Here is a 24,701-nt window from a genome sequence, read left to right as displayed (position 1 = left end):
CGTGTAATCAGCTGAAAACAATTTGGAATGCATTTACCTGCGTTGATAATAATTTTTAGCATGTTTTAAAGTATGTGTTTTTTGCTTTCCTCACCTCAATGAGGAAAGGCTTTAAAATCACTCGAAAAATGAACTTCTTAATTTGACCTCGTAGACCCACCTTCACGTATACCTATCGACTCAGAATCAAATTCTGAACAAATGTCTGCGCGTCTAGATGTGAGTCCGTGCACCGAATAATATGATTATCTCCGGACTGGCTGAACCTATTTGAACCGTTTTGGTCTCATTCGATCCGTCTTGGGGCCCTACAAGACCCTAGTTAATATTATGAAGTTTAGAAAAGTACTTCAAAAGTTATGCTAAAAAAACGATTTTAACTAAACTTCGGAAGATTGTAAAAGGGTAGTTTTTGAAAGAAAACCCGTCATGCTATATATTATTAGAAAGGTATTTAAAAGACCTTTCCAACGCGTTAAAAAGATTGAAGATCTGACAACCCCATCAAAAGTTATGAGCACTTAAGTGTTATTTATAGACTTTTTTGAAGCCGGATCTCAAATATTTTGATGAAAAAGTTGTCCGGATCTATCATGCGACCCATCGTTGGATAGGACCTTTCCAACAAGCCCAAAAGATTGAAGATCTGACAACCCTATCAAAAGTTATAAGTACTTTAGTGTTTTTGATACACTTTTTTGAGGCCGGATCTCAGATAATTTGATAAAAAACTAAATGTTATTTATACACTTTTTTGAGGATGTGTAGTGTCTTTACTTTATGAATGTGAGGAAGGCACCAACCTCCTAAAGGTGGATTAAGTAACGTTTTTAATTTAAAACAGTTTGAAACACATTTTTCATCCATCTTTTAAAACCACGGCTTTATTTTTTTTTTGCTTCTCCCCCTCGACTTTGGTCAGGGCAAGGTACATAAACTTCAAAAATATTTGCAACGGCCTTATGGAGAAATAATGTAATCGATTAGTTGTTTATTTTTATTTACATAGTATTAACTGAATAATCAAACATTATTACCTTAAAAGTTGTGGGTAAAATTTGGATAGATAACCATCATATCAACTTATCAACCAGAAAACGGAAATCTATCTTAATGCAATTATTTGAAGCTCTCAACCCCTGCTCGTTGAAATTACATCGCTGCTCGCGTTTGATTACTGTTTTCTTTGCTGATTGATTGCGCACGAGGCTGCATGCTCATTTTCAGTAATGTCTGTAACTGCTCATCAATTGTTCATTAATTGCCCCGTGAATGGATAATTACTCGCTGCTAATTTTATGTTTGGGAAGATGATATTCATTTTCCGGGCGGCGTGCACTTTTTTTTCCAACTGAGAAGTTGCTACATTAGGATGCTAAACGATTATTCAAATAATCGCTTGAACTCCGGGAAGGTCACCCAATATTGACCATTTTCATAACTTTACATAACTCCACTTACAGCTGTTGACCCACAAATTAGCGAAACAGTTGTCGGCTTGGTGCTTGGTGTGACATAAGGACCCTCCCGCTACAATCCACCCAAAGTTTGCCCATATAAGTGCGAAGGCTCTCCCGGCTGCCAGAGATATCTTTCCAAGACGCGTTGCGATCCATCATCGTCATGTTTGTAGCGAGCGGCGATCTTCGTCATTGAGTTGGCGATCTGCCTCTCGAGCTCATCTCAAGCTCAGTCCCAGATCCCAACAACCTTTACCTAGTGACTTACTACGGTGGGCTGCACCAATACCAGCGAGATATTTGCGAGAGAAGCTACAATTTGCTAATAAAATTCATTTATCGTGGAGTTGTGCTATGTTGTCACACGAAGCATTTGACGTTTTCAACTGGACTAAGCTTTCAGTAAATTGTAGGGAATTTTTGTTAAAGATCTCAGATATAAAGTCATATGCATCAAGATACTACAACGTTGACAAAATGTGTATAAAGTTTGCTTCGATCCAAGAGCATCCAAAGCGTATACTCACTAATTGACAGTCAACATGCAAATACCACCGTCAGACACAAACAACTTCGACCAAGTCGTAGTCTTCAACAGTGGCTTAGCCTACAAAAGATTCCAGCAGCTCATAGAGCACTCACGTCAAGATGTCTTTCATCGCTCATAGCAATCGAGCGCACACACCTAGTGATGCTGCTTTCATCGAAAAGCTCTCATCAACGAATTTTAAACTCTCTAAACATCTTTTTTTTTGCAAAGTCCCATAATTGTCTCTGGCTCGATCATGTATGAAATTTCGCACAGCCATCAAATCTTCATCAGCGGTGGCTTTCCAATATGGGGGTGGTCTCTTTGGGTTGTTGCCCGCAGGGAATGCTCAAAATTGGGGCTTGGGAATTGTTGCTTAGCGGCGGTGGTGATAGTCGTGAGCGCGGCGCAGAACTCATGTTGGCTGGATGAGGTTATGTAATTGTTTTGGTTTGAAAGCGTTAAACTGTGTGGCTTTGGAGTCATTAGTCACGAGCTGATTTGATGTTGTGTGATATAATTTACCCTTTTGAAAATTGTAGATTTTGTTATTCAGGCGAAGATGGTAAAAACTTGTGTTTACTGATGCATTGACAATGCAATGACCATCTCATAGTCATCGAACTTTGGTGGCCGATACTGCAAAGGCGCGGTTTGATATTTCAAAGGTCTTGGGTTCAAGTCTCTACTAATTTTGAAACAACTCAATTGTAGAAATAGTCTTACTTCAACCAGCAAAAAAAGTATTCCATCAAATAGATCATTAAAATCACAGAAATTATTCGGGCGAGCCGCTCACACCATTTGATTGATATTTATTTTCCATACGTCGATGACAAACCCGACCCGAGTGATGTTGAAATTTCAATATATCCAACTCTCAACACGTGAGTTTTTATTCCGCCCAGCCTCACCGAGGAGAGCATGAAAATCACGATTCTGTCATGTTTTCTTCAGCCTTGCCCCGGGTGACTCGAGTCAGCGACGAACCTTGTCCGAGCCGCACCAATCCAAGTCCAAGTGTTGTCACTGTGTCACCCCACCAGTTGACCCAAAAATAAGTACCCGGTCTGTGTCTTTGAAGTAAAACTAAAAAAAAATACTGCAACATTCAAAGGAGAAATTAACGACATTGATATCGTGGTGCGCGAGATTCGCGAACGAGTCGCGTGAGAAAAAAATAGCCAACGAATCACTTCGATGGATAGAGGTCTGAACTTGGGCAAGAAGTTGCCTATTGAGTGGCGGTCTGTGACAGTAGAGAAAAAAAAGGTAGGTGGTTGAAGGTTGGGTTCGAGTTGCGAATTCCGATTTGCGCAGTTTTACTGGGTCGGCGGTCTTCGGCAATAGTGCTCGTATCGCGAGTTTTAAAATATTTTAAGTTTTTTGTATGTTTTTAGGTGCTCAGAATATGGGACTTTTTCTCAAAAGCTCGCTTCACAAGCAGAATATTGTTGCCTTCCTCACTGAGGTAAGGCTATAATGCTGCTCGAAAAATGAACTTTTGAAAAACAGCTCTTAGACCTATATTCATGTATACCTATCGACTCAGAATCGAAAAATGAACAAATGTCTGTGTGTGTGTGTGTATGTGTGTGCGTATTCTCCTTGGTGCTCAAAATTCTTGCCAAGTTTTCTCGGCACTGGCTGATCCGATTTGAGTCAAATAAGTTGCATTCGATCCGGTTTGGTGCCCCATACTGCACTATTGAATTGTTTGAAGATCCGATAAGTAGTTCAAAAGTTAAGTATAAAAAAGTGTCAGAGTTGCGAATCGGATCTCACATAAATGCATGTAAACTATGTCCAGACCCATCACCCGACCCATCGTTGGTTAGGTTATCAAAAGACCTTTCCAATGAGTCCAAAACATTGAAGATCTGGCAACCCTGTCTAGAGTTATGACCACTTAAGTGATATTTATGTACTTTTTTGATGCCGGATCTCACTTAAATGTATGTAAACTGTGTCCGGACGCATTATCCAACCCATCGTTAGATAGGTCATCAAAAGACCTTTCCAATGAGTCCAATACATTGAAGATCTGGCAACGCTCAGTCTCAAGTTATGACCGCTTAAGTGACATTAGTGTATTTCTTTATTGAGAAACAAGCCTACACAGTTACAAACTTCGTTCTGCCTTTTTTCGTATGTTGACGTTTTTGACTTTTTTGCTTATTCAGCCTCCTGTGATCAAAACTTGATTTTAACCTTTCCCATACAATCTGCAAATTTTCCGGAATCGGTTCCAGAGTGGCCAAAGTTGTAACTTTTTGGCGTAAGAACCTTCCTTGGACTCACGAACTTACCATACGAACCCATCGCAACAAAGAGCACCTCGATCGGACGTTCAGTGTTGAATTGATTCGCGTTCGAACAAAACCGTCGAAATTTTATATATACAGCAATTCCATTTGAAAAGAGCCTAAACCAAAAAAAAAGTTCTCCGATCGGGCTCAAAATTTTTCTGGGGGTTCCTTGGCCAAAATAATTAGACCCGTATTTTTTTGTTTGGCCATTAGGGTGGCCTACATCGTGCTAGGGTGGTTCAAAATGGCAATTTTCGTCATTTTCGCAAAAACCACTTTTTCTAAAATCATATCTCCGCGCCATTTCATCCGATTTTAGCTGTCTTAGACGCAAAGAAAGGTGATGAGTTTGGCTATTTGGGAAAAATAGTAAAAGTTCCAAAAATCTAGCTTAACTATTGAAAAAGTCGTATGAAAACTTAAAATGGCGTTTTGACCGTGTCTGGACCAAAGAGCCTATGTCTGAAAATATTTTTATCGGATTCCTCGGAAAATTTCACATAACATATTAAAAATTGGCGATGTCGAACCGTACGTTTCGAGATATGATTTTTGAAAAAAACTGCGTTTTCGACGCGCCACGCGCAAAAACGGGAAAATGACGAAATCGGCAAAAAATCAACTTTTTCCACTAAAACTGCGATAACTTTAAAATTTCAGCGATGACCTATAGATGTTATGGTACCAAAAGTTGCGTCTCTCAATTACGAAAATTTTGGTACCCAGACATGTATAGGTCATCGCTGAAATTTTAAAGTTATCGCAGTTTTAGTGAAAAAGTTGATTTTTGCCGATTTCGTCATTTTCCCGTTTTTGCGCGTGGCGCGTCGAAAACGCAGTTTTTATTTTCAAAAATCGTATCTCCAAAACGTACGGTTCGACATCGCCAATTTTGATATGTTATGTGAAGGAATCCGATAAAAATATTTTCAGACATAGGCTCTTTGGTCCAGACACGGTCAAAACGCCATTTTAAGTTTTCATACGACTTTTCAATAGTTAAGCTAGATTTTGGAACTTTTACTATTTTTCCCAAATAGCCAAACTCATCACCTTTCTTTGCGTCTAAGACAGCTAAAATCGGATGAAATGGCGCGGAGATGATTTTAGAAAAAGTGGTTTTTGCGAAAATGACGAAAATTGCCATTTTGAACCACCTAGCACGATGGCCAAACAAAAAATACGGGTCTAATTATTTTGGCCAAGGAACCCCCAGAAAAATTTTGAGCCCGATCGGAGAACTTTTTTTTTGGTTTAGGCTCTTTTCAAATGGAATTGCTGTATATATATATAGAAGATAGATAGAATTTGTGTTCAAACCCATCACATCACCAAATGTTGGTAAAAAGTGAAGAAGGCAACAACCATATAGGTGGATTAAGTTAGTTTTTTTGAGCTATTTTAGGACTCTGGGCCAAATATGATATGATTGATACTCGAAGATGAAGTTTGTATGGGAAAAATCGAAAAAATGTATGGAAAATCTAATATTCATACCGTCTGGTCTGCACGGTGCGCTACTTCCATCCAAATATTCCCAAGAGTGAGATTCTCATTGAAAATTTTACGCTCTACAACTTTGTACTACAGCTGTAAAACTTGATTCAGAAAAATTATTAGCGATTTAAAAAAAAGTTATTTTTGCATGATTTTTTTTCACCAGCTTTATGCTTGGGTATATCTCAACCAATTTTGCTCAAAATTTGCACAGATGCTTAAAATAACTGAATAAACCGTTTTCCGCTTGTGGAGCAGGGGGTAATTTTTTTTCTGGGCACTCTAATACACACACATCCACACAGATTTTTGTTCAGTTTCCGATTCGGAAGTGAAAATAAGCATAATCACAATGCTCTTCTTCTACACACAAACCATTTACAGTAGCGCAAATTCCGTGCCAATCTGTTGTGTTTCATTAAGATATTGTACCCGTTGCCCAGACTGCTACTGTACCTGTGGTCAGCCATGGTGTTCGAGTCTGTCCCCCTGAGGCAGTATACGGCACGGGGACAACGCAACGACCCCGGGTCTACGCCTCTTTTCAACGGTTGCGAATTTAAACTTGCCCGTGGTCACTGCTGCAACGGTCCCAAACCGCAATCTAACCACACCGAAAAGAGCGAGAAACCCTTGCTTTGGACGACGAGAGACAACTTAATTAATCTCACACGAGCCAAAGTTGGGCACAAGATTCTTTTGAGCTAAAGGTGGGGAAAACTAATTGGGTTCGTCGCTTGTCAACCCCTTTCGTGCGAGCATTGAACTCCTTTGATTGGGGCTGGGCCGTTTTCTCCCTTGTTGGTCATTGAGGCGAAATTGAGGTCGTGGCATACACTATAAGGCGTTCCTCCGGAGGCTGGGGGAACCTTCCACCGACAACGTTGCGCACACGTGTGCCGATGGCCATCGCGCGTTTATCGATTAATGATGAGGCAATATGATGCTTTGTGGCTACCATATTATAGTGTTTTTTTATGTGTTGTTGTCTTAAACCAGCAGCCAGCATAGATGTGTCTTTTCAAATTGATCGATTAGACGGCTTGGCGGGTTTGGCTCTAGGCCTAATGAGCTTTGCTGTCCGCAGCAAATCACCGCGGGGTACGCGTGTACACGGCTGGTATTGGAGGAGCTCAAGGTCACACGTGGGGTCTTTGATTTTTTTGACCATTGTTGGGTATGGATTTTAAGAATATAAACTTAAATTGCCGGATGACATTGAGATTACGAAAAACGCTACGCAGATTGCAGATATTATTTGCGGATTTTATTTGAAATTTGTTATTCAGCTATGTTAGTCATCGCTTGTACCATACACTGAAACTGAAATAAATAAAAGTACCAAATTCCTAAATTCTAGGAATTTTGGCTCCTTTCCTTATTAAGTAATCGGGTTTTTTGGATTACTTAATAACAAAAGGAGGCAAAATTCCTAGAATTTAGGAATTTGGTACTTTTTTTTTATTTCAGTGTACAAGGCTTCAAACAATTTTGGCAGGTGTCCATTAGAGTGTAACAAAAATGACTTTTTGGCGGGCATTCAAGGGTTTGTTCCGGTGGGCATACTAAGCCCAAATCCAAAATATGAGCTTGATTGGACGTAACAGGAGCTGGCGCTCCGCCCTTCAATTTTAAATGGGATTTAACCCGTAAAAAAAGATTTTTTCAAAAATGTCACTTTTTGAGGCATTTTGGCCACTGAAGCGTTTATTTTCAACATCATTGGCGTGTAGGCCAGATCCTTGCGCATCTTTTGGCCGATTTTTCGAAAAAAAATGCCAAACTTTGAAGGCCTGTACCGAGCTCCAGGGTGCTCCAAATTTCAATGTTATATATACCAAAAGATGCGCAAGGATCTGGCCTATACGCCAATGATGTTGAAAATAAACGCATCAGTGGCCAAAATGCCTCAAAAAGTGACATTTTTGAAAAACAAAAATTTTGCGGGTTAAATCCCATTTAAAATTGAAGGGCAGAGCGCCAGCTCCTGTTACGTCCAATCAAGCTCATATTTTGGATTTGGGCTTAGTATGCCCACCGCAACAAACCCTTGAATGCCCGCCAAAAAGTAATTTTTGTTACATCCTAGTGTGCATACATAAATAGTACATAAAAATTAGAAAATCTGTACTGATTGGTGGAACTTTCTGATCGACTTGGTGTCTTGTTGGGCAATGTTGCAGTTATTGATGAGGTCTATTCAAAAAATTAGGTACACGGATGTTTTTTACATAAATTTTCCAAAACCGGTATTTTATTTTTTTTATTTGTTTTAATTGCAGTCGAAAAGTATTTTACAGAAATTTGGATAACGGAACGGAATCGACGTAACACCTTATAATGTGGCCCTCTTAAACCTTGCGGTTTCGTCAACGGATCCACAGGCGTGTATCGTTCTTTTTGCGACAAGACTCCGCCTCCCGGGTCTCCTAAGTGTGAAGGTATGGGCACGGGGAGAGGGCACCGAATACCTATATTTACACTTAGAAATTTGGATAAAATGAGCCGTATACGAGATCTTCACACTTGACACTTGAAAACTAGGTTGGTTTAATATAAAATATAATTGTTATTTAAAGATTTAATACAAATATCTCATCAACCAACGCTCCAATTTCACTCTTGGGTAATTCTCCGCCAACTCACACAGCAGTTGCCCAGACCCCTCTTCGATTTGCGTGAAACTTTGTCCTAAGGGGTAACTTTTGTCCCTGATCACGAATCCCAGGTCCGTTTTTGATATCTCGTGACGGAGGGGCGGTACGACCCCTTCAATTTTTGAACATGTGAAAAAAGAGGTGTTTTTCAATAATTTGCAGCCTGAAACGGTGATGAGATAGAAATTTGGTGTCAAAGGGTCTTTTATGTAGAATTAGACGTCCGATTTGATGGCGTACTCAGAATTTTGAAAAAACGTATTTTTCATCGAAAAAAAAACACTAAAAACGTTTTAAAAATTCTCCCATTTTCCGTTACTCGACTGTAAAAAAATTGGAACATGTCATTTTATAGGAAATTTAATGTACTTTTCGAATCTACATTGACCCAGAAGGGTCATTTTTTCATTTAGAGCAAAATTTTTCATTTTAAAATTTCGTGTTTTTTCTAACTTTGCAGGATTATTTTTTAAAGTGTAACAATGTTCTACAAAGTTGTAGAGCAGACAATTAAAAAAATTTTGATATATAGACATAAGGGGTTTGCTTATAAACATCACGAGTTATCGCGATTTTACGAAAAAAAGTTTTGAAAAAGTTGGTCGTCGTCGATCATGGCCGTTCATGGTCACCCACGCGATAACTCGAGATGTTTCTAAGCAAACCCCTTATGTCTATATATCAAAATTTGTGTAATTGTCTGCTCTACAACTTTGTAGAATATTATTACACTCTAAAAAATAACCCTGCAAAGTTAGAAAAAACACGAAATTTTAAAATGAAAAATTTTGTTCAGAATGAAAAAAATACCCTTCTGAGTCAATGTAGATTCAAAAAGTACATTAAATTTCCCTTAAAATGACATGTTCCAAAATTTTTACAGTCGAGTAACGGAAAATGGGAGAATTTTTAAAACTTTTTTAATGTTTTTTCGATGAAAAATACGTTTTTTTCGGGATTTTGAGTACGCCATTAAATCAGACGTCTAATTTTACATAAAGGTCCTTTTCACACCAAATTTCTATCTCATCACCGTTTCAGGCTGCAAATTATTGAAAAACATCTCTTTTTTCGCATGTTCAAAAATGGAAGGGGTCGTACCGCCCCTCCGTCACGAGATATCAAAAAACGGACTTCGGATTCGTGATGAGGGACAAAAGATACCTCTTAGGACAAAGTTTCACGCAAATCGAAGAGGGGTCGGGGCAACTTTTCCCAATTTCGTGTGAGTTGGTAGAGAATTACCCTCATAGAAAATCAAACATTTGAGAAATTTTCTGATCTTTTTGAAAAAACTGTTTCGAAAATTTTGAAATCAAAACTGTCAAATCATAAGGGTCAAATATACAATATAGCGTCCTTTTAATATAGAAGACTTGATTATTTTTTTTTCTTTAATGGATCAAAAAGTATTTAAATGTTGTGTAAGCTTTGACAAACCCTCAAAGGAATGAGATTGGGTTAATTTTCAAACGATTGGCAGGCAAGTTTCATCAAACTTTGCGACATTTATTATTACATAAGTACCGTAAACTTGGATGACTTTGATAGCAGGGGTGACACTGATAGGTTGAAGTTTGATGTTGAAGTCTTGCAAAATGAAAAATATGAATAAAATACAAACGGAATGCTGAACTTGGTAGAGAAGTGTTCAAAGTACCTCAAAGAGAAGTTTTCAACAAATTTTTAGTAGTTTTTAAGGTATGTTAACTTATACAGCAGTTCCAAATGAATGTTAAAGAAAGAAAAGTGCTTTGATTTGGCTCAAAATTGGAGTGAGGATTCTTTGGCCGAAATTATTAGACCCGTATTTTTTGTTTGATCATTAGGGTGACCTACGCCATGCTAGGTCGGTCCAAAAAATTGCTATTATCGTCGATTTTCACAAAAACCACTTTTTTCAAAAACCAAAAACCAAAATTTCCGTAATTGAAATACGCAATTGTTGTTACTCAAACATGTATAGGTAATTGCTAAAATTTTGGAGTTTTCGTCATTTTTCCTGTTTATGAATCCTGTTAATGAACCTCGCCTATTTTTGTATATGTAACGTAAATTTTTCCGAAGAATCCTTTAAAAGTATTTTTAGACATAGGCGCATTTAAAGTTTTCATACGACTTTTTCAAATGTTAGGCTAGAGTTTTGAAACTTCAAACTATTTTTTCTTGAAAGTCAAACTTATCATCTATCGAATGCTAAAACCGGTTAAAATAGAGTGAAGTAATGATGTTTTGAAAAAAGTAGTTTTTGTGAAAATCGATGAAAATAGCATTTTTTCGGACCACCCTAACACGGCGTTGGGCACCCTAGTGGACAAACAAAAAATTTCTAATTATGTCGGCCAAAGAACCCTCTTTTATTTTATTTTCTTTATCTTTCATAGGAACTGCTGTATAATTATGAAAACATTGATGAATATTTATTCAATATTCTCAAAGTGACATGTTTTTCTCAATGAAAATAAGTTCAAATTTGAAAATAAACAGTACTATCAGATTTTTTTTAGAATTCTTATCAATGTAACCCTGAATTTCAGAACGTTTTCACTGGCAAAATTAATTGATTTAATTTTAATTGACACATAGTCCTATATTTATTATCAGTTTCAATCGCGATTTGAAAAAAAATGTGTATGGTATGACATGCTAGTGTGTCCATCCCGGGAATTCCCGGGACAATATTCCCGGGATTTTTCCAAAACCGGGAATTCCCGAATAATAATTTGTTCCGGGAATTCCCGAACCAGAAAAAAAAAACAAATTTTATTTTGCAAATTTAGATTTGGTTGTGGAAATAGATGACAAATTGAATATTTAGTGAACGATAAGAATTTTCAAACATTAAAATTTGTGTTAGGTATGTATCTGGAGCTTTTTTTAAAGTTCCAACAAACAAAATTTAAAAAAAAAGTTTTTTGGGTATTTTTCAATATCTTTGACTCAAGGCGGTTTTAAAAACACCCATAAAGCAAACATTAAAAATTTTGTTAATAGGACCTTAAAAAAACTCTAGATATCGATTAATTAATTTGGCTTATCAGGAAATATAGTTAAAATTTTAGTTTACAGATCCACAAAATGCCTAGCGCTTTAAATTTTATCAATTTATTTTATATTTTTAAAAGAGTGGGTATTAGCGTGGCTCACGGATATATGAAAAAGACAAAAATGTTCAATTTCGAACGCCTCGACCGAAATTTTGTAGCATTATAACCGCAGAAGCTAGCCTGAAATTTTGAGCGCATTTTGTTAATGTTTAGTTGTTCTGAGGGGGTGTACCCCATTTGGCATAATGGACATTTGGCATAACGGGTTTTCAAGATGGACGTTTGGCATAATGGACGTTTGGCATAATTCGTTCAAAACCCATCAAGGACGTTTGGCATAATGGACGTTTGGCATAATTTTTGCTAGCTTTTTTTTTGTTCAATAAGTATTTATTTTTTGTAAAGAATAATAATTTATAGGTTTTTTTCTTTTTCTAAGCAGATAACTTTACTTTAAAAATGACTTTTGTTTTCAAGAAATCTAGTATCTTTGTCATTTTCTCCCAATAGATGTAATTTTTTTTTTCTTTTTTTCTTAATAAATCTTTAAAATGCAATTTTTCATAAATATAAAATGCATTTTTTTCATAAATATATAATATTGAGATTTGTCTTCATTTGAAATATTTTGCAGCTATTTTTTTGTATTCAATTATTCTTTCTTTTATTTTAAATTCAACCTAACAAAGTGATGTAAGTTTTGCCAGTCTTTGAAATTTAGCAATAAAAAATTTATACTGTTTACCCTTTCCCCTCCTTTTTCAAATTCAACCTAAAGAATGTATGTACATTTTGCTCTTATTTAACGAAATGCATTTAGATTTTTTAAAGCAATTTGCTCTTCTTTTATTTTAAAGCTCAAATAAGGTAAAATCTCTCAAAAAATGTGCAGTTTGTTTTTTTTTCAAAATTTTGCAATCATTGTTTTTATGCAATTTTTTCTTCTTTAATATTCATCCTTAATAAGGGATGTACATGTTTTCTTTCTTTAAATATTTGACAAATGAGTTTTGAAATTTTCCCTTCTTTTATTTTAAATTCAACTTTTAGAAGGGAAAATCTCTAAAAACAATACTTTTCGAATATTTGACAATAAACTTCGATTATGAATTTTTTTTATAAAATTTATATTTATTTATATAAAATTCAACTTATGGAAGGAGAAGTAAATTTAAAGATTCACATTTTGACACTCTTTAAATGTTTGACTATCGCAATATTTTTATGTTTTTCACCTACCTCTCTTAAAAATAACATTTAATCAGCATTTTTTAGGCAGTTGTCCCTTCTTTAAGATTAGTATTGAATAAATAAAAGAAGGGAAAATTCCATAAACAACTTTATTGCAAAAATTAAACCAACAGAGAAAAAATGTGCAGAAATTATATAAATGTTTAAAGACAACATCTATAAGAGAGTTTCCCTTCTTCAAGTTAAATATAAAAAATGATGGGAAAATTGAATTAAAAAACTTAATTGCAAAATATTTAAAGAAAAGCAACATCGACATCCATTCACCCAAAATACAGGATCGAGAGTATAATTCCATCAAAATTTATAGAGAGCTCAATGCTAAACTCGATAGAATAATGGTACCAACTCATACCTGTAAAACAATTAATTTAATTAATTAATTGAAACAGTAAATCTGCAACAAGAGTCATACATCGAAATCTGACTAATCTTGTGTCACCAAGATGCTGTGGCCAAGGCAGTTTAGTCATTGAGTTAGTCTATTATTAGTCTCTGGTTCAGTTCCCGTAGAGAACACTTTTTGTTTTGAAGGATGAACTTTTTCTTGAAAATGGACTCGAGGGCATAATTCTCTCGGTCATGTAGAACTGTGTTCTCTGTGTCAGTGAATCTTTCCGCTAGTCTCGTGTCGGATGAGTGCTGCCCAGTTCTAGGGTTTCTTTAGATTATATTCGAAAAAGAAGGGAAAAATGTGAATTTATTTAGAAATTTCCTTCTTCAAGTAAAATTTTGATCAAAAGAAGGGAAAATTGCATTATAAAAGCTCAATTGTCGAAGATTTGAAGAGGTTTTTCTCATCATGAATTTCATATAAAAGAAGGAAAATTTCATTTAAAAATTACTCCTAATTATATTGAAAGGGGAAAATCTTAAGCTTACAAGAGATATGTTAATTATTTAATAAAAATATCAAAATTTCATTGAAAAGATTTATTGTGAATTATTCAAAATGGAAAGAATTTACTATTGGGAAAAATATAGAGATACCTAATTTTTATAGAAAAAAATGTTAATCTCTTAAAGTATTATAAAAAAGGTAAAAAATATACATTTTCATTCGTGAAAATGACAAATAATTAACAAAAAAACAAGCTAGTAATAATCATGTCCATTATGCCAAACGTCCATTATGCCAAACGTCCATTATGCCAAACGTCCATTATGCCAAACGTCCTTGATGGTTTTTGAACGAATTATGCCAAACGTCCATTATGCCAAATGTCCATTATGCCAAACGTCCCTGATGTCTTGGACCAATTATGCCAAACGTCCATTATGCCAAACGTCCATCTTGAAAACCCGTTATGCCAAATGTCCATTATGCCAAATGGGGTACACCCGTTCTGAGGCCATATTGCTACAAAATTCCGGTCGAGGCGTTCGAAATTAAACACTTTTGTCTTTTTCATATATCCGTGAGCCACGCTAGTGGGTATTATATTTACGTATATTTATGATTTCAAATTTGTAAAAAAAGTTATTGCGCAATTCTCACTAACTTGGACTTCGCACAAAAATATTGCTATCGATCGCAATATTGCGACTTGTCAAACTGGCTTGGGAAATTTTAATTTTCTCAAAAAATGATCAAAGCGAGCCGATGTTGCTCACCTGTCAACCGCAATTTTAAAGTGCGATTGTCCAGTTTGGTGGAAACTGCGACTGGAAATGTAAATAAACAACTGCGGGTTGCCTAGTTTTTTGAAATTTTGTTGTCAAAAGTGCGAGAGAAAAGTGCGGGCCAAATCCAAGTTACAGTGCAAGGATCACATTACATTATTTTTCATCAAACACCAGATCCTTGGGCAAATGAAGTAAAATATAATTAATTAAGACTGATATTTAAGCCATTTTTTGCATAATGTTTTGAATGTCTTCGGTTAAAACAGGAACAGAACAAAACAATTGTTAGACCAATTTCCAAATTTATTTGCTTTAAAATCTCCTGTACCTATTCAGACTGCAGTCCCGATTTTCCCAGTTCACAATATTATGTTATAGATAATTTGTAAAATATGTTTTATATAATACATCATTTTCAAAAATTATTCAAAATTTTACGTTGACTGATATCAGTTATAAAGGTCCCATTATGCAAGGGTGGTTTTCTCTAAATTGTTGTTGTGTTGAGTTTGACGGTCCGAAACGTTCTGATTTTATTGTGATCGAAAAGTCCCCCAGAGCCTCACACACGAGGTACTGAGGTTTTGCTTGCAAAGCATTAATCGAGCTACTTGCTTTAATCGCGGCGAGGTAAACGAAGTTTAGCTTTGTTCGCAGTTTGGGTTACTGTTGTCGGCTGTGCTGACGATGTTGGTGGCGTCGATCAATTATGCGGAAAGCAATTTCCGTAACTTATCATTTCAGTATTTTTTTTCACTTCTTGTTGTTTGAAATTTTTAAACAAATTTTTCAAGCTTTTCTATTTATTTTAAAATATATGTTATAAATATATTTATAAATACTTATTTAATTTTAATCACATTGGATACAAAATTGTAGTTCAGAAAAAGATCAATTTTTAATTTATTATAATCTTTTAAAAAACTGTCGCCCTAGTTAAGATTGAAATGTAGATTATCACCAAATAATATTATTGAGCTTATTCTATTATTGTAAGCTTTTAGAAAATAACAAATAAAATGAAAACATAGATTTTATAACTGTTTCAAAAATAGAGATGGGCTTATTTGAGCGAACCGTTCTTATGAACCGGCTCAAGCTAAAGAACGAATGAGCGACCGCTCAGAAAAAATGAGCGGCGGTTCATTTTGTGAACCGGTTCTTTTCAAAGAACCGTCAAATCAAAGAGCGAGTCGAAGAACGAACCGAACGAGAACGAATGAGTGAGAGCGAATGAACGGAAAGAACGAACGGAGCGCTTGATTAGCGTCGCTCGCGCCGTCGTCGACGTCGTCGAACGGCGTCGTTTTCGTTCACTCTTTCGTTATTTCGCTCTCGCTCATTCGTTCTCGCTCATTCGCTCTCGTTCGGTTCGTTCTTCCACGCGCTGGTGGTGACGGCGCTGTGGAGAAAAGCATAAGCATAAGCATAAGCATAGGTGCCCACCCGCAGTTGCTACTCCGTTATTGACCAGGACCTCCAGAAGTTACATCCACGAGCCGTGGAAGATGAGTGGGTGCTATCTTTCCTCGCTTCGCAACTTCTCAAAGGCCCCTATCATGCTGATCAATACCGGCGCCGGCCACGACCAGTGGTAGGGTCACGGGGAAGTGGATGGGAATGTTAGTCCGATACTTGAGTGATAGAGACCGCCCAATCGACTGCTTCTCCGACAAAGTATCACATGAGTTTTGAGGGGGTTAGTAGATGGGTATGAGGTCAGGATTCACGAGTGGCAGTGATGTGACCATGAGCATTTTGTTTATCGGTTGAAAATTTTAAATCTTAGGCAGCCGGCTGCGGAAAGATAAATAATTGATTATTTAAAAGTTTTTAATCGAACGCGTGCCAACCGAGCAGTAGTGCTATGGGCTGGACTTGTCAGTATATTTTTACTGTTTTTACAATTTAGATAACGCGAGCAAATTTCAAAAATAGTAAATAAAAGACGCTTTACTTTTAATAAAATCGATAGTTTGATGAGTTAATACTAAAACTGTCAGCTGGAATAAATTATTACGATCAACGAATATAAACGAAAAGAAAACAGGTCATTACGTAACCGATTGTAATGAAATTAAAAAAATAACTTAAGCGAACTAAACCGGCGGCGTGCCTTCCAATCAACGATGATAAAAGAAGGACTTATGAAAAATAAAATATCAAATAAAAGGCTCCGACAAACACGTTGCAGAGTAACCACGAGGTCCCACTGCTCACAATCGAATCAAAAAATGTAAAAACGCGAGTTAATGGTCTATCCTAAATGTCAGCGTGTTTTTCGATAAACGATTCTATAGAAATTAGTTTTTCACCGTGAAAATTTAACACATTATTTGAATTGCGTGAACAAACTAACGAAACGACAGCAAAATGATCAAGAACGCGTATTATTAGTTATTTAATGATGACCCTATAACTATTATTTTCAGTGAGATATTATTTGGAATTATCGACCGATTCTGGAGATTTTACGCGGGTGAATATATTGGGCTGAAAAAAGAATAAAGAAAAACTCATTCACACCTTCATACACACATAAACTAATTTACATTTTTAGACTTCAACATTATAATGAGAAAGATTATTAAATTAGACTTGTAATTATTTTTGAAAGGCATCAATATAATGAAAACAGCCTGTACTGTCAAAGTACCCTAAATTGGGTAGAAGTTCGTGCCAAGGAGAAAATTAATTCGCGAAAAAAAATCTCACTCGCAAATGGTTTTTACTCTCACACTCATGATTCATTCTTTAACACACACACACACACACACACACACACACACACACACACACACACACACACACACACACACACACACACACACACACACACACACACACACACACACACACACACACACACACACACACACACACACACACACGCTTGAGATGTCATCAAGGAACGAACTCACCGGGGTCTTGAAGACTGGAGACTGCTCCGCCGCCGCAGCATCGAAATCAGGTGCAACCCGACCACAACGCCCAACGACTGCAGCACCGCACAAATCCGTTTGTCGTCGGCCTTACTGCTCCGTGTATTCAACATCCGACCCGATGCTCCCTCCGTTCGATTATAGTCCCTACAGCATACAGCAGTCAATCGCCGCCTACACAACCCGGTGCACCGCGGCCTTTCCAGTGCCTCCAAAACACCGATGGTTCCGTGGAGCACGAATCCTTTGCCCAGCATGCAGCGGAAGGGAATGAAAAAAAATACACTGACAGCAAATCTCTCCCACCGCTGGCGCTGTAGTGGGTGCTGCACCACACCACCCCCAAACCACGGTGACACCACAAACAGCAGCAGCAAATACACAGGCACATCACATCAATTATCACAGTAGGCTGATGTTTCTTAATACCCACACACATTTACAATTCGTGACCATCAACCTATCATCACTCTCTCCCACATCAAAGCATACACAAGCACAGTGCACACCTCTGGTGTCTGAGAGCTGAACACTAATACCACTGTATCGGTTGGTCATCTTCACACCAAAGAGAGTACCACACGCACGCTTCCCTCTCTCAATTCTGTGAGAAGAAAAAAAAAACATCGCAGAAATAGGCAACTCCGCAAAACTAAATCACAGAAAAACCACATAAAAACCGGAATATTTGAGAAAACTCCACTTTCCCCGAATAGCTTATCACTTATTCTACCGATTGCACTTATTTTCAGTTCACGAAAACGACAAATTCAGCGAAAATTTCTTCAAATTATACGCGACGCAAGACAACACGACCGAAGCCAATATGGCTGCTCCTCTCTCCAAATAGGTACACTGACGGCGCTGTGGAGAAAAGAGGGAAAACTAGGTTCTCACCGGTCGCCTCATGTTCCAACATTATCGCACTTTATGCTTGTTGCTAGCCCGTGTCGGGGCGCCTGTGATTTTGAATCAGCTGACTGTCGCCCGATGTTGCATGATCTCATTGTGAAAATATCGATACATTTCTCAAATGTTATGTACATGAAGTTGTTACACGCATTCGAACATAGTTCGTATGCTAGTTTGCGGTTTTAATCCATGTATTGGACCGTTTATGATTTAAAATGTAATTTACCACAGCACATCACACAAAGTTGAAGCTCTACCTTATTCAACACTGTTCAATAGTTTTCTAAATGCATTTTTTTCTGATCTTCTTTTTTGACGCTTGTTTTGATCATTCATTTGTTGTCATTAATAAAATTTGTTCTTATTAAACAAAAAACTGCAATTCAAAACTATTTTATCAAGTGCCGCAAAAGGCTACCTCAAATATGCCTGTTACTGAACACCAACTTAAATCTATTGTTTCACAGAATAATGGAAAGATAATTATCAAAACGACAATTCAGCTTACTTTTCATAACTTTTAACGATTGAAAGCAATAATTTGGTTGAAAATATTCACTTTTGAAGAAAACTCAAGTTTGTTAAACAAACAAACTTTGTTTACCTCTCTATGAAAAAAGTTTTCGATATTTGTGGATTTCAGAGATCAATGTTTTTCTCCTTTTCATATAAAACGTTTATATTTGAAATGCTTTCCAAAAAAGGATAAAGCAAATCGACGATTTTCTATGTTTTATGGACGATCTCCAATCTGTTCAGAATAAGTGCGATGAAAACATATATTTTTTTTTAAATTATCAATCAACAAAAATCATACGAAGCGTGACACTCATGGACACTCCATTGGTCGTTTGAAAAAAATCTAAATATCTTGAGCAGATGCTTCAGTTCATTTCAGTCTACTTTCTGACTTTGAGCGAAATGAGCGGATGAGCCGTTCAAAAGAGCCGCTCATTTAAATGAGCGAACGAAAATGAGCGGCTCACAGAAATGAGCGGTTTTGCCCACCACTATTCAAAAATTTCCCGGGATCCCGGGAATTCCCGGATTCCAAACATATTTTTCCCGTTTCCCGGGAAAATCAAAACCCGGGAAAATTGGACGCCCTATGACATGCTACTGTCAAACAATTTCCAACTTCAATGATTAATTCATTGATTAATCGCTGGTCCTAACCTGGTTTTAGCACCTAAAAGGATTGTGTAGGTTTTGTTAACTCAAAGTTTAATTTTTTGCTCCTTCCCCCCTGATGTGTTCACTATTTTTTTCAAGGATCACCATTCAAGCTCTTTTCATTTCAATCCTCATTACCAATTTTTCACGACCGACATAATTTTCCCACTGTCTCCAGTCACCTAATCATTTCACACCAGGGAGGGAAGAAAGAACCTCCCCGCGCTTGTACTCACACACACATTTAATTGATCCTTACATCACCTAGTTATTAAATTTACCTGCATAACCGTCGCCGCAGTCGCCGCCGTGGTGTTAAAGCTCATGTTTCCACTCTTGCCTGCTGCGAGCTTGTTTGAATTTTCTCTGCTCCAACTTTTCCTTTTTTTTCTGCAACTGCTCTGCTTCCACCTCGCCTCCACGCTCTGAATTTTCTTTCTCTGCTTTCCCTCTCGACCTCTAGCTGGTTGACCTCTTTCGCCTCCGATTTCTTGTTTGTGTTTTCTTGCCAATTTTCCGCGTTAAGATTGCAAACAAATCGTCTCTAACGAATTGTGAACTTTAGCGTAACGTTAACGTGTTACGTTAACTTATTTTGTAATCTTTTAGAGGGGGTGACATTTAGTGTTAAGGGTTTCTCGTGACCAGCGACTATTCGGGGGTAGTGCTGCGATCTTCGCCCAAATATCTCAGCAATGTCTTTTAGCTTGCGGACTGGCTGGAGGTATGATTGTGGGAATTTTTGTTGTTTTTTTGTCGTTGTAATTCGGTTTTGTTTTACGTTCAATTCTGCCTGGCTTCAGTGTTACATCACAAGCCGCGGGAACTTGGTGTGAAACGGAATATATTTCTCGAAGGGCGTCACTCCGGAGTTCCAAACCTGACGTCGCTTTTGATCCAGCTGCGTACTGCCCATCAGCGGTGAGCTGCTACCATGAGCAAAATGTCACTGCCGCGATGTACTACCGGCCTTGCGAACTTCGCCAGCGCAAGCGGCTTCTCCAAGTGCTGAAATGCCACGGATGTTTTGCGCTTCTTCTTGCACACTTTTTCAACCGCCGCGCGCACGCTCGTGAGAAACTTGTGACAGAACGCACAATACCCTAAAATTTTAATCTAATCACTTGGCACAATCACCGCCAATTCGCGTGCGATTTTTCCTTTAAACACTTTTAACCTCGAAAAATGCTCTCGAAAATTTTCACTCAAAAAATTTCAAAATTTCAAAGGAAAATTTGGCAGCTTTTTCCCAATAAAAGAGAAGCGAGAGCTCCAATTTTGCTCGCAGATCAAATCTCACTCACGCGCGAACCCGAGAGGGGGGAGGGAGAGAATCGACTCCGAGCACACTCCGGCCAACACGGCTGTGCATAAACTGACGGCAAGATCCCGGCTGCCGGCGGAGATATACCGGAATTATATAAATTCGACTTAGCACAAGCTCCCAAGATGCTGGCTCTCCGAAAATCTCCAAAAGAGCGAGCTCGCGCGAGAGCGAGAACTAAATCAGCCGGTCCTCACGTAGGTTGTGACGTCGTCAATTTGCAGATTGGTGACGTGCAGCAGCAGGTCGACCCTCAGCAGCTGATTTGCAGCCTCCCGCGCACCGGTGACGTGATGGGGGCTAGTTTGTGACGTTGCTGCGCAACTCGAAGAGAGATTCGCGAGTGCGAGAGAATTCAAATTTTTGAGAGAGATTGGGTGAGACGAGAGAAACCAGATGGAAGCTGCGAGAAGGAAACCCTATCGAAACTGGGATTTTTTTTAAACAAAAATAGCATTGCAATGTTCAACAATTTACTTCTAATTTATAAAAAAACACCCACCTACCTCCATTCACAAATCGTCGCTTCTGTGCTTTCTTGTGACAAACGCCATTTAGTACTTTTCGAGTAAATCGATTTTTAAAGTTTGAAGTTGAATATTTTCACATCAGTTACTGATAGAATCATTCTGAATGAAGCGATCGGTTCGTACACTATCACTCAACAAACGCTCCAAGTATGAACTCATTCAGTAACACGTCTACTAAAAGATATAGTACAGAAAGTATATAAAAATCAGAAAAGCACGTGTCACAAGTGTGCCCTGAAAGTATAAAATGTACTACGTGTCACAAGTGTGCCCAAAATTCCCAGACAAACTAAGTTAACATTAAATTGATGTTTTTTTGAACTTAAACAATATTATTTTTATTTTTTTTATTATTTGGAATAAAAAGTTAAAATTTTCCGATTTTCTTGGATTTTCCGGCTATTTTAGGCTATTTTAGCTAATGACACTAAAAGTCATTTTAATCAACTATATTAATACATTTTTTTTGAAAAATACAAAAAAACAAACCATTCAACACGCTTTAAACAAACACAATCAAAAGAATGTTGGAAAAATCAAGAAAACCCCTGATAATCAAAGGTTTTTCCGGATATCCGAAAAGCAAAGACAATAACCCCGGATGGAAAATTATTTCATTCTAGACACGAACCTTTGATGATTTATGGCAGATCAACGTGTAACAAGATAGCACAAAATTTTCGAATTGAAAATGCTCTACGTGTCACAAGTGTGTTCCTACGTGGCACACTTGTGACAACAACCATTCAAAACTCCATCAAAATATTGGTGGCACACTTGTAACAACCGCCATACAAATCTCCATCAAAATATTGGTGGCACACTTGTGACAACGACCATACAAATCCACGCAACCGCCATACAAATCTCCATCAAAATATTGGTGGCACACTTGTGACAACCGCCATACAAATCACAATCAAAATATTGGTGGCACACTTGTGACAACCGCCATACAAATCACCATCAAAATATTGGTGGCACACTTGTGACAACGACCATACAAATCGCCATCAACATTCAAAGACATTCGTAGGAACACACTTGTGACACGTAGTACATTTTCAATTCAAAAATGTTGTGCTCTCTTGTGATACGTGGTGTTATAAAATTAGACATAAATGTGTAGTGACATCTGTTGGTACCATACAGTTTTATAGCTTGCTTTTGCCTCTGCACGTGTCACAAAATAGCACAGAAAATTTGTTGAGAAATTGGTCTGTGTCACAAGTGTGCCCTACGGTATCCCGGAAACGCAAAAGAATTTCAAAAATCGGGTGATGGCATCTTGTAGCGTTTGGTAAGTTGAATGAAACGCCATCGTTAACTCATTTTCGACCAAAATGGCGTTTGTCACAAGATAGCACAGAAGCGACGAAATATCGATTCAGAATCAAAAACTGCACAAATCTACGCTGTCGTGCTATTTTGTCGCACGTCGCTTTTTGACGTCCCAAGAAAAATGCGTTTCGATATTTAAACTTGAATAAACAAATACCACAGCACGCAATGTAAACAATAACAAACACATTTTTTGGTTGACAATTCTGTGCATTGTCCTGAAGTTTGGTTAAAATTGGTTGCTGGAGTCCCGAGTTATAATCCTCGCAGTACCAAACCGAAGTGCGCATCACTTATGTTGCGCGAAAAAATCTGTTGCGTAGAAGAAAAATGCAGTGGTTTGTGTTAGCGTGTACATCAGCCTGTGGTGCAATAGCTTTGACAGGTTGCGCTCGTATTTTGTATAATTACACATGTTTGTGGTAGTCGAGTTCGTACATGTGTCAAACGCGTTCAGACCTGAAATCCCTTTTTATTTAATATCTTAGGATATCAACCAAATTTTGAGGATCAGTGAAGGTCTCGTGGTGAGGCATTGAGAGCTGCACAAAATAGCATTCTTAACTCAATTTGGCTCAAAAGTCACGTGTGACAAGAAAGTACGACGACGAAATGTCAGTATAAAAAAGGCATGTCAAGGCCATGTCAAGGCATGTCAAGGCCAACTTTCAAAATAAAAAAAAACAGTATCACAAAATGCTTCCTACATTATTACAGTTATGCTAATACCAAAAATTAGCAAAATTTCTAAGAATTTATGATACAAATCCTTAAGGACAAATAATGATTTGAACATACATACACCCAAAGTTTAAGAACGAGAGAATAGTCCTCACGAAAAGAAACGTGAGGAAAGTGCTATTTTGCGAGAGTATAGTCCTCTCGCGTGTTCATTCGTTCATTGGAACAGTTCATCCTATTGAGTGGCTTATATGGACAAATTACCGCTACTTAATCACCGAACCATGGTGGCCCATACGGCAAAGGCACGGTTCAATATGCAGAAGGTCTTGGGTTCAAGTCTCGTTACCGGTACTTTTTTTTGATAGATGAACTTTTTTTGGAGATGAACTCATGAGTAAAGTTATCTCGGTAATTTCGGGATTTATCCTCTCAGTCCGCACACAGTACCATTTTACTACCGAATCGTGCTCTTTATCCTCTCGTATGCCGATTCCCAGTTCTGGGTGTATACACACCCAAAGTTAAAGAACGAGGGGATAGTCCTCACGAAAAGAAACGTGAGAAAAGTGCTATTTTGCGAGAGTATAGTCCTCTCGCGTGTTCATTCGTTCATTGCAACAGTTCATCCTATAGCATGAGCATGAGCATGAGAGACCACCCATGGTTGTCCTTCTCCGTTGCTGAACAGGACCATAATATCCCATCAGCACAACCGGTCACACGCTTCAACGATCAAATGATGTTTCCCTTATCAAGAGCATGCATGAATGCGCTGAAAAGATAAAACATCACGATCATCAAAACTAGAGCTGGTGCGAATAGGACACAGTCGTTGGCCACCAACGGCGCCCGCCATGTCAGTTTGTAGATCTCGAGGGAATGGGACGGGAATGTTAGTTAGCACAGGCTGCTACCAAGGGTGGGTTCTATACGATATCCACACCCCCGCGTGTGCCGGCAAACTACTTCTACTTGGGATTTTGTTAGTGGGTAAGGGTAATGGCCAGGATTCAACATAGAGGATGATGATGCGACCCAATAATCAATAAATTTTGTTTAATGGTGTAATGTATTATGCATTCTCAAGGCAAACAGTCGGAGTATGCGGATGAGACTATTCCCGGTTATTTGGTGTTGAGTTTAGCATAAATGATTTAATCTTAGACAGCCGGCTGTGGAAAGATAAAACCAACTAAAATGCGAAAACGCGAAAACGCCCGGATCGAAATACACGCACAATCGGGGGGACAACAAAGACGGAAACGGCAACGAAAATCCTGCGCGAGGACCGCGACGCACACCGTTCAAATTCTCCAACTCAACTGTCAAACATCCCGAAACCGCCCGGATCGAAATACACACACAATCGGGGGGACAACAAAGACGGAAACGGCAACGAAAATCCTGCGTGATGACCGC

At 37.9% G+C, this 24,701-nt stretch overlaps 1 protein-coding gene across 1 annotated transcript in view; it reads right to left on the bottom strand.

Moving 5' to 3' along the window:
• The window catches only part of LOC6037612, an 83,239-nt gene extending 62,469 nt beyond the window's left edge, over window positions 1-20,770 (bottom strand). The window contains exon 1 of the mRNA XM_038264517.1: window positions 19,685-20,770. Coding sequence (XP_038120445.1) covers window positions 19,685-19,729 — 45 coding nt within the window. The 5' untranslated portion in view covers window positions 19,730-20,770. The remainder of the gene's footprint in view (window positions 1-19,684) is intronic.
• Window positions 20,771-24,701: the final 3,931 nt, after the last annotated feature.

The sequence above is a fragment of the Culex quinquefasciatus genome, chromosome 3 (genome assembly GCF_015732765.1).
Source record: "Culex quinquefasciatus strain JHB chromosome 3, VPISU_Cqui_1.0_pri_paternal, whole genome shotgun sequence".
Classification (NCBI taxonomy): domain Eukaryota; kingdom Metazoa; phylum Arthropoda; class Insecta; order Diptera; family Culicidae; genus Culex; species Culex quinquefasciatus.
Note: the sequence above shows the minus strand (reverse complement) of the source record. Positions and strands in the feature narration are given on the sequence as shown.